Source organism: Cherax quadricarinatus, chromosome 1, assembly GCF_038502225.1.
Source record: "Cherax quadricarinatus isolate ZL_2023a chromosome 1, ASM3850222v1, whole genome shotgun sequence".
NCBI lineage: Eukaryota > Metazoa > Arthropoda > Malacostraca > Decapoda > Parastacidae > Cherax > Cherax quadricarinatus.
In genome coordinates, this window is record NC_091292.1 from 6871593 (window position 1) to 6883581 (window position 11989).

At 37.0% G+C, this 11989-nt stretch overlaps 1 protein-coding gene across 1 annotated transcript in view; it reads right to left on the bottom strand.

Annotated features, from left to right (window-relative positions):
• Nucleotides 1-3627: 3627 nt before the first annotated feature.
• Nucleotides 3628-11989, bottom strand: part of Sirt7 (sirtuin 7) — a 33846-nt gene continuing 25484 nt past the window's right edge. Inside the window, exon 9 of the mRNA XM_070090894.1 lies at nt 3628-11989. This exon is cut by the window's right edge and continues 264 nt beyond it. Coding sequence (XP_069946995.1) covers nt 9417-11989 — 2573 coding nt within the window. The 3' untranslated portion in view covers nt 3628-9416.

Here is an 11989-nt window from a genome sequence, read left to right on the forward strand (position 1 = left end):
AACCTTTTTTTCATTCAGACTCAGGTTTCTAACACCCGTTTTTCATTTCATATATTTTTTTTTTTTCAACAAGTCGGTCGTCTCCCACCGAGGCAGGGTGACCCAAAAAAAAGAAGGAAAATCCCCAAAAAGAAAATACTTTCATCATCATTCAACACTTTCACCACACTCACACATTATCACTGCTTTTGCAGAGGTGCTCAGAATACAACAGCTTAGAAGCATATACGTATAGAGATACACAACATATCCCTCCAAACTGCCAATATCCCAAACCCCTCCTTTAAAGTGCAGGCATTGTACTTCCCATTTCCAGGACTCAAGTCTGACTATATGAAAATAACCGGTTTCCCTGAATCCCTTCACTAAATATTACCCTGCTCACACTCCAACAGATCGTCAGGTCCCAAGTATCATTCGTCTCCATTCACTCCTATCTAACACGCTCATGCACGCTTGCTGGAAGTCCAAGCCCCTCACCCACAAAACCTCCTTTACCCCCTCTTTCCAACCCTTTCGAGGACGACCCCTACCCCTCTTTCCTTCCCCTATAGATTTATATGCTTTCCATGTCATTCTACTTTGATCCATTCTCTCTAAATGACCAAACCACCTCAACAACCCCTCTTCTGCCCTCTGACTAATGCTTTTATTAACTCCACACCTTCTCCTAATTTCCACACTCCGAATTTTCTGCATAATATTTACACCACACATTGCCCTTAGACAGGACATCTCCACTGCCTCCAACCGTCTCCTCGCTGCTGCATTTACCACCCAAGCTTCACATCCATATAAGAGTGTTGGTACTACTATACTTTCATACATTCCCTTCTTTGCCTCCATAGATAACGTTTTTTGACTCCACATATACCTCAACGCACCACTCACCTTTTTTCCCTCATTAATTCTATGATTAACCTCATCCTTCATAAATCCATCCGCCGACACGTCAACTCCTAAGTATCTGAAAACATTCACTTCTTCCATACTCCTCCTCCCCAATTTGATATCCAATTTTTCTTTATCTAAATCATTTGATACCCTCATCACCTTACTCTTTTCTATGTTCACTTTCAACTTTCTACCTTTACACACATTCTCAAACTCATCCACTAACCTTTGCAATTTTTCTTTAGTGCTTTAATCTCCCATAAGCACAGTATCATCAGCAAAAAGTAACTGTGTCAATTCCCATTTTGAATTTGATTCCCCATAATTTAATCCCACCCCTCTCCCGAACACCCTAGCATTTACTTCTTTTACAACCCATTCTATAAATATATTAAACAACCATGGTGACATTACACATCCCTGTCTAAGACCTACTTTTACCGGGAAGTATTCTCCCTCTCTTCTACACACTCTAACCTGAGCCTCACTATCCTCATAAAAGCTCTTTACAGCATTTAGTAACTTACCACCTATTCCATATACTTGCAACATCTGCCACATTGCTCCTCTATCCACTCTATCATATGCCTTTTCTAAATCCATAAATGCAATAAAAACTTCCCTACCTTTATCTAAATACTGTTCACATATATGCTTCAATGTAAACACTTGATCTACACATCCCCTACCCACTCTGAAGCCTCCTTGCTCGTCCGCAATTCTACATTCTGTCTTACCTCTAATTCTTTCAATTATAACCCTACCGTATACTTTTCCTGGTATACTCAGTAAACTTATTCCTCTATAATTTTTACAATCTCTTTTGTCCCCTTTCCCTTTATATAAAGGGACTATACATGCTCTCCGCCAATCCCTAGGTACCTTCCCCTCTTTCATACATTTATTAAACAAAAGTACCAACCACTCCAACACTATATCCCCCCCTGCTTTTAACATTTCTGTCCTGATCCCATCAGTTCCAGCTGCTTTACCCCCTTTCATTCTACGTAATGCCTCACGTACCTCCACCACACTTACATTCTGCTCTTCTTCACTCCTAAAAGATGGTATACCTCCCTGGCCAGTGCATGAAATTACCGCCTCCCTTTCTTCCTTAACATTTAAAAGTTCCTCAAAATATTCTCGCCATCTACCTAATACCTCCCTCTCCCCATCTACTAACTCCCCTACTCTGTTTTTAACTGACAAATCCATACTTTCCCTAGGCTTTCTTAACTTGTTTAACTCACTCCAAAATTTTTTCTTATTTTCATTAAAATTTCTTGACAGTGCCTCTCCCACTCTCATCTGCTCTCCTTTTGCACTCTCTCACCACTCTCTTCACCTTTCTTTTACTCTCCATATACTCTGCTCTTCTTATAACACTTCTGCTTTGTAAAAACCTCTCATAAGCTACCTTTTTCTCTTTTATCACACCCTTTACTTCATCATTCCACCAATCACTCCTCTTTCCTCCTGCCCCCACCCTCCTATAACCACAAACTTCTGCCCCACATTCCAATACTGCATTTTTAAAACTATTCCAACCCTCTTCAACCCCCCCACTACTCATCTTTGCACTAGCCCACCTTTCTGCCAATAGTCGCTTATATCTCGCCCGAACTTCCTCCTCCCTTAGTTTATACACTTTCACCTCCCTCTTACTTGTTGTTGCCACCTTCCTCTTTTCCCATCTACCTCTTACTCTAACTGTAGCTACAACTAAATAATGATCCGATATATCAGTTGCCCCTCTATAAACATGTACATCCTGGAGCCTACCCATCAACCTTTTATCCACCAATACATAATCTAACAAACTACTTTCATTACGTGCTACATCATACCTTGTATATTTATTTATCCTCTTTTTCATAAAATATGTGTTACTTATTACCAAATTTCTTTCTACACATAGCTCAATTAAAGGCTCCCCATTTACATTTACCCCTGGCACCCCAAATTTACCTACTACTCCCTCCATAACATTTTTACCCACTTTAGCATTGAAATCCCCAACCACCATTACTCTCACACTTGATTCAAAACTCCCCACGCATTCACTCAACATTTCCCAGAATCTCTCTCTCTCCTCTACACTTCTCTCTTCTCCAGGTGCATACACGCTTACTATAACCCACTTTTCACATCCAATCTTTATTTTACTCCACATAATCCTTGAATTTATACATTTGTAGTCCCTCTTTTCCTGCCATAGCTTATCCTTCAACATTATTGCTACTCCTTTAGCTCTAACTCTATTTGAAACCCCTGACCTAATCCCATTTATTCCTCTCCATTGAAACTCTCCCACCCCCTTCAGCTTTGTTTCACTTAAAGCCAGGACATCCAGTTTCTTCTCATTCATAACATCCACAATCATCTCTTTCTTATCATTTGCACAACATCCACGCACATTCAGACTTCCCACTTTGACAATTTTCTTCTTCTTATTCTTTTTAGTAATCTTTACAGTTAAAGGGGTTACAAGCCCATTGTTCCCGGCATTTTAGTTGACTTTTACAACACGCATGGCTTACGGAGGAAAGATTCTTATTCCACTTCCCCATGGATATAAAAGGAAAAGTAATAAGACCAAGAACTATTAAGATAAAATCAAAGAAAACTCAGATGAGTGTGTATAAATAAACGTGTACATGTATGTGTAGTGTGACTTAAGTGTAAGTAGAAGTAGCAAGACGTACCTGTAATCTTGCATATTTATGAGACAGACAAAAGACACCAGCAATCCTACCATCATGTAAAACAATTACAGGCTTTCGTTTTACACTCACTTGGCAGGACGGTAGTACCTCCCTGGGTGGTTGCTGTCTACCAACCTACTACCTACTACCATATATGCCTCTATAATTATCTACCCATCAAATGGATGAGACAATTTTGGATATTTTTTTTCAGCAAGCGATCATGTAAAAAGTACAATATACAGAATACAATATAATATTTTATCATTAAAAATACACTTGTTTTGTTATGCCACAAGCGATCACGTTCTATACACAACAGGTATTTTAATATTAAATTTAATATTAACCCTTTGAGGGTTTCGGATGTACTAGTACGTCTTACGCGCAGGGGTTTTTGACGTACTAGTACGCATAAATTCTAGCGCCGTCAAATCTCGTGGGAAAAGGCTGGTAGGCCTCCATATGAAAGAATGGGTCTATGTGGTCAGTGTGCACAGTATAAAAAAAATCCTGCAGCACACAGTGCATAATGAGAAAAAAAAAACTTTCACCGTTTTTTTGGCATAAAACAGCGACTTTGCTCTGTATTTTTGTATGGTATTTATTGTTGTATTCTAGTTTTCTTGGTCTCATTTTATAGAATGAAATGCATATCACAGAAATTGAGATGATTTTCACTGGTTTTACAATGAAAAGTACCTTGAAATTGAGCTCAAAGTAGGAGAAATGTTCGATTTTTACCAAAGTTCAAAAGTAAACAAATCATGCCAAGCGTCCAATACACGTCAACTGGTGAGTCTGACATTCTTTTGCAAGTGCGCCAATATGATTTATATCATTTTTTACACTAATGCAGTAGTCTGCATAACAGTAAATCTTCTATTTTTCGTGAGAATAAAAATTCAAAGTGGAAAGCAAAAGAATGTAAGAGGGGCCTTGAGACGTGACTAATGAACAGAAGAAATGTCATTTTAGTGCCAGTAATGTATTTCTTGTTTGTTCTGGACCCTATTCGGAAATTGGCATTTTTTGAAATTTGTGTGAAATTGGCAAAATTGCTAAATTCTGACCACTGTATTGGATAGTTGAAAATGGTAAATGGGTGGTTTCTTGCACTCATTCAATAGAAAAAAAGTAGTTCTAGCGAAATATTCATGTTTTTTGTCAACTAGTACAGAGGAATTGGCCGAAAATGGGGCTCAAATTGGGCAAAATCGCGATGCGTAAACATCGCAGTGACCGCTAACTTCGCGAGAGCATAATTCCTTAAGTTTTCCATCAAATCACATAATTTTGGTGTCATTATGACCGGGAAAAGATTCTCTATCTTTTCATAAGAAATTTTTTTTTTTTTTTTTAAATTTGGCCAACCCTGAGAACGAGTTTCTGAGAGGGCCTGTCGACCCTCAAAGGGTTAATATTTAAATTTAACAATAATATACCTAGAAGTCAATTTCATTTGCTTCTATTAAGTATGATGTCCAGGAACCAGAATTAAGTTAACAGGCAGAAAGGGAAAGGTAGTGTTAATAGATAATAAGTGTAAAGTTAAAACTTTTTTTTTTTATCAAATAAATTGTCATATTTACAAAAATAAACACTAAACTAACAAAAGTATTAATTTTTTGTCTATAAACTTTTTTCACGTGTGGTGGGTCCCTATTTTTTGGTACAAACTAGTCAAGAACTTTTTTTTTTAGTTGTAAAAGATAGCATTTCTCAATTTTTTCCTCCATCGATTTTTATTAAATGTATTAATTTCTTTCTAGATAGTAGGTTGGTGGACAGCAACCACCCAGGGAGGTACTACCGTCCTGCCAAGTGAATGTAAAATGGAAACCTGTAATTGTTTTACATGATGGTAGGATTGCCGGTGTCCATTTTTCTGTTTCATAAACATGCAAGATTTCAGGTACGTCTTGCTACTTCTACTTACACTTAGGTCACACTACACATACATGTACAAGCATATATATACACACCCCTCTGGGTTTTCTTCTATTTTCTTTCTAGTTCTTGTTCTTGTTTATTTCCTCTTATCTCCATGGGGAAGTGGAACAAAATTCTTCCTCCGTAAGCCATGCGTGTTGTAAGAGGCAACTAAAATGCCGGGAGCAAGGGGCTAGTAACCCCTTCTCCTGTATATATTACTAAATTTAAAAAGAGAAACTTTGTTTTTCTTTTTGGGCCACCCTGCCTTGGTGGGATACGGCCAGTTTGTTGAAAAAAAAAAATGTGTGATGGGTTTATATTTGTTCTACATTGGTCAAGAACTGCAGATTTTTCTTATTGCAAGTCATTAAAGGATGAAATTTCATTTATTTTTTATCAAATGCAATGACAAGACCCCCATAGGTTCTGTTGTATGGCAGTTCTGCCCTACTCCCATGGGTCATTAGCTATCTTAAAGTGCTGTTCTCTTGTTCCCCCTCCTCCACCATTAATACTACTATTTCTTCATTAACCCTCCAGTCTCTGTCCCTTTTTTCATTACCACTATTACTTTACTATTACTATCTCTATCACTTGCACTACTACTACTAAACAATACTACTCCCTCTTCCCATTATCCCCCTCCATTTCCTTGCCTTGTATATATTCTGGCTCCCTTCCCTTCGCACTTCTCTGGGTGACTAGATAATAGTCCAAGTCGGACTGAAAAGTCGTCAAAACTTTCAGCCTCCTATTTGCAGGTTATCTGTGTATTGTTCCAGTTGTGGTATTGTGCCTTTTTTAATTCTTTTCAGCTGAGAATTTTTTTTTTTAGGAAATGCACTGCTACTGTATTTTATACATATGGCCATCTGGCATGTGTGGTGATCTGATTTACTACTTTTCTTTTAAATTGATAAAGAAATTTTAATTTGTATTAAATATCACACATTTTTTTTTTAACAAGTTGGCCATCTCCCACCGAGGCAGGGTGACCCAAAAAGAAAGAAAATCCCCAAAAAGAAAATACTTTCATCATCATTCAACACTTTCACCTCACTCGCACATAACCACTGTTTTTGCAGAGGTGCTCGGAACACAACAGCTTAAAAGCATATACGTATACAGATACACAACATATCCCTCCAAACTGCCAATATCCCAAACCCCTCCTTTAAAGTGCAGGCATTGTACTTCCCATTTCCAGGACTCAAGTCCGGCTATATAAAAATAACCAGTTTCCCTGAATCCCTTCACTAAATATTACCCTGCTCACACTCCAACAGCTCGTCAGGTCCCAAATACCATTCGTCTCCATTCACTCCTATCTAACACGCTCATGCACGCTTGCTGGAAGTCCAAGCCCCTCACCCACAAAACCTTTACCCCCTCCCTCCAACCTTTTCAAGGATGACCCTTACCCCGCCTTCCTTCCCCTGCAGATTTATACACTCTCCATGTCATTCTACTTTGATCCATTCTCTCTAAATGACCAAACCACCTCAACAACCCCTCTTCAGCCCTCTGACTAATACTTTTATTAACTCCACAGCTTCTCCTAATTTCCACACTCCGAATTTTCTGCATAATACGTATTTACACTACACACTGCCCGTAGTGTATTTTCATATTGTATTTATAAAGCCATTCTGTATTATATTGTATTTTCTTATGATCTGGGTATAAAAATATACCGTATACCAATGTGTATTCCACTGATTCAATATTTTTTCATTTAATCATGAAAGAAACCCTACAATTATTCAGAATTTCTCTAATTCACTTCTCTCATCCCTATTTAGGTCAAATAATAGAAGCAACCACTGTAATAACAAAATTATTAGAGAATGGGTGGGGTTCAAACCTATGATAGGCAAGTCCTACAACTCACAGGCCAGTGTGCTAACCACTGGCCACAGCCTGCTCGTCTGCCATGGTATGAGTCCCACCAATCCTGTAATGTGTTTGCAATCATGTTATTGCAATTTCTTCAGTCATAATAAAGACTTATTTCTGGTTAAAATTTTTTTTAATTATTCTATAATACTAATATTTTTCAAACTGAGGTTCAGGAATTTTGGTCATTTAATAAATTCTGAAATTTATAAATGATTCTAAAATCCAAATTTTTGAAAATGTTCTGCAATATTTGGAAATATTCAAATTCAGTAGATTTTTTCCTAATTAAAATTGAGTTTTTGATCTTAATTCAAGTATTAATAATCATTTCAAATTAAATGTTTTGCAAAACATTTCTTCTTAAACAGAAAATTCAAAATTAAAAGAAATTGAAAATTCGGAAAATCCAAATCTGAGGCCATTCTAAATACAAAATCAAACTGTCATACTTGGAAGAATTCTGACAATATTTTAAGAGAGCTCTGATGGAGAGAGACATTACCGTGTAGTATTTACTTAATTAGTGCTATACTGTATAAGACAATATTTAAGAATTACTTTTTTTCCTCAAATGTAGAATTTACAATTAACAATTATTAATGTACATTCCTCTTTACGAACAACCTGGAATTCTCAATGGAGCAGTAAGTACAGTATGTACTAGACTAAGTTTTATGCTGGGTCACTCGCTTTTCTTCTTAGAAAAAAATCGCAACTTGTTCACAACTGAGTGACAACAAAATACAGCTGCCTTAAATAGGGAATCTATTATCTGCAATATTGCAAGGCAAACCTTCTACATTTTGATGACAGCTCTGTTATCATCCTGGAATTGCTGATATCAATCCTCAGTAAATATAATGACATGAAATATGCATGCTTCCAAAAGCACAGTATGTGTTTAACAAGCAAAAGGCCATATATTCACCTTAACCATTCTGAAGAAGCCACGTCCTCCCACTGTGCTGTGGCATTCCCTGAAACATATTTACGAGGTACGGGTTCCTGAGTGCCGTCTCTCTCATGGAGACAAAGCAACACATAACAGTAAACAGGCAGTGATTAATTGAGGAATTGGGTTATCTGCTTATTATCTAGTTGTGTGAAGTTCTGTACAAGCAAATACTTCACACACACTTCCTGGACAAAAATCTACAATACATCTCTCACACATCACATTTTAAGTGTAATATCTTCCAACTATTATAATATCAATCACCCATAATAAATGTTAGCACAGTATATCTTATACATAATCAAAGAAGCCCATGTTTGTATAAGACATTTGGCAAATTTCTATAGTAGAAACAGGCTGAAAGGGCCAGTTTGTCAACAAATTTATTAGTAATTGAATGCCAAGTCTACCCTAGCTATTTAAAAAATAGTATATAAAAATAAGAAAACAATGACTATAAATAATCCCTAGATAATTATATGGGCTGACAAATTTATCACACACTCTGAAGAATTCTAGCCAATAACTTAACCACCTGTACATTAAGACATAAACCTTACTTTAATAAAGAGATCTATTTCAATAAGTTATAAGGGTCATAAGAGCCTCATCTTCTTTACAAATAAATGTACTATTGTACCTGGATCTATAAGCTATGAAAGATTCAAAATGTATATAATAATAATTACCAAACTACTGACTTGCTTAGATTAAACCAAGTACCAAAAGGGGGTTTGGAGAGTATTATCCAAAATATATAAAAGGCTATAGTACATGAAAATAAAGTACAATAAAAATGAAGATTTGACTTCCCCATGCTTTCTCTGAAGCTATAGAAAGCCTCTTCTGTCAGTATTAAACAAAAAAATAATAACCTTCCAAAAGCTACAATATCAACATAAAATCTTTGATCCCACCTTACATGTCATCTTCAGGTACATGCTACTGACCAGCTTCTAATCCCACACTGATGGCAGTTTTTCACATCTGCAAGTTCATAAGAAATTAAAAGAACTGTGCATTTAACGTCACACTCGTGTTTTCTTTTTTATGCCTTTCCTTAGCCCCTTTCCGTACCAGCCTGGTGTAATTTTTCTTTCACCTTTCTCATCTTTTTCTCTACAATCCTCGCCATCACTGATTTTTTGTTCATCCTCTTTTATTTCATTTTCTTGCTCATAATATTCTTCTTCTTCTAATTCTTCCTCATTATTATGTACAGACTCAAATTTAGACTTTCTTTTTATCCTCACCCTTTCATAAGTAAAACTCTCAAGCTTTTTCTCAAATACTGGCTCGTATTTGCGGTAGTTACATGTACGTCGTCTCCTAATAATTTCCCTTGCTTTTTCAACATCGGCATCACATGCACCTCGTGAAGGTCGGAGTCTTGCTGTTTTACACAACTCAGGGTTACTCCCATTACAGTGGCATTTGAAGACATCAACTTCAGGGAGAGCTCGAGAATCACTGGAAGCTCGAGTTCTACTTCTAGTCACGCGTCTAACAGGGACACAATCGGTATCATCTGTTGTTTCGGTATCAACCTCAGTTATCATGTTCATAGTTGGGGATGTGCCATCACTCACATAATTACCATCAATGTACTCCTTTTCTTTATTTTCAGCATTACTGTCAAATCCCCAGAACCAAATGCACTTCACATCCTCATTGTCACATCCTTTAGGTTTCCGTTTTGCTGAACCTTTCTGTCGGGCATTACTGTCATTGAGAGCTTCAGTGCATATGTTTTTAAGAATAACTGAGCTGGATTTCTCTGGACTCGGAACCACTTCATCTCCTCTGGGATTTACATTATTAGGAATCCTATTTTCACATTTAATAAGTCTGCATTCCTTCATCCCCACCATGACTGCTAAGGTACTCAAGCTTTTCTCACTGGAATTACAAAAACTTTGATGCCATATAGATTTCAACTCTTCATTTTCTGTAACACTGAGGCGAGATGAAAACTTGGAACCAATACTTTTTAACTTTGAATGTTGAGTGATGGCACTAACCTGGGCTTTGGAAACAAAGTTTTCTTGACACAAAGAAGAATTAATGCACAAGGGAAATGAGACATTCTTAGCATCAATATGAGAAGGAACAGTTACCCTTGTAATATCACTGCTTGTTGGAAGAGGAACATTTTGCACATTTCCTAGGGAAGGAAGTGGTATAGTCTCATCTTCAAACTTATCATCTGCAAGAGTTTCAACACAAGCTGTTCTGATTATGCCATCAACAACATGCGTTCGCAACAGAAAGCTCTCCTCTGTTGACCGGCTACTGCTTCGAGCTAAGGATTCATCTCTACAAGATAAAATATTGTCGATTTTTTGAACTTCACATTGGCGAGTAGTTTCTGAATCACTAATATCATTCACTTTCAATATAGAAGAAAAATGTGGTATTTCCATTGAAAACTCTGAATCATCTGTCTTTTTTAGTTGATTACATGTTCTCAAACTGGTACATGAAACATTTACTGTAGTTACATCACTCTCATGCATATTACAGTCTAGAGACTTGTGCTTACAATCACATGAAGTCAATTTGTTTTCATACTCATTTGAACACAAAATGTCATTACACTCATTTGAACAAAAAGTCAATGCAGGAGACTGACGCTGGTTGGGAAGACTAGAAGATTTAGATACACCCACAGGTATTTTACTGAAAATGGTATCACTTCCAACCAACACAGTATGATTATCACTTTGTTCATGACTGCTCATAATACTTTTTCCACCACCAGTTAGCATACCTTTTGCTGCACTACCAGTTACCCTATGGTTTGTGGTCTCCACATTACCAGCTGTTTTTTGAAGAGGGCTATCTCCTGCAGTCACACTGGTATTCAATCTTCTCTCACTATTTGAAATTAGCTTAATACTCTTATCACTTTTAGAACCATCAACAAATGATCTTATACACAGGCCAGTACCATAAAAGTCATTCTGTTTCAATAAGGCCTGGCCTTGCTTGGCCATTTGAACATTGGTAGATGCATAAGCTAACTTGAAATAGTCAATGTTATTGGATTCCAGAGAATGATTATCAGAATTGTTCACTTCAGATTCTTCTTGCTCGCTGGAGTCTGAATCTATACAAGAACTCTCTTCGTCCAATGTATTCTCTTCCAGTTTGTCACTCAGCCATGGCTCCCCTTCAGCGTCAGAAGTTTGAAAGTCCTCATCACTGTCTGAAGGTTCACTCTTCACTTCCTCCATATCAACAGAGCCTCCCAATGTCTCACTAGTTTCAGTAGTTTTACTCTTGACTGTTAGGGCTTTGTATAGCTCTTTGTAGTGACCAGGAAAGCTCTCTCCGTTATTCCACGTTTTATCATCCTTGAAATCCATTTCTTCCTTGACATCAAATAATTTATTTTCATCTTTTATCAAATTGTCCGATTCTGCTAAAATGGATTTACCATTTTCTTTATTATCACTGTTTGTAACTTCCAATGAATGAGCATGATAAGCTACATTCCAAGCTGCATGAACACCATTCACTGGTTTTATATCTGGTTTAGTTTCAATTTTTATGTCATGTTTCTCATCTTTGACATTTTTTTCTAGATTTTCTTTTTCCA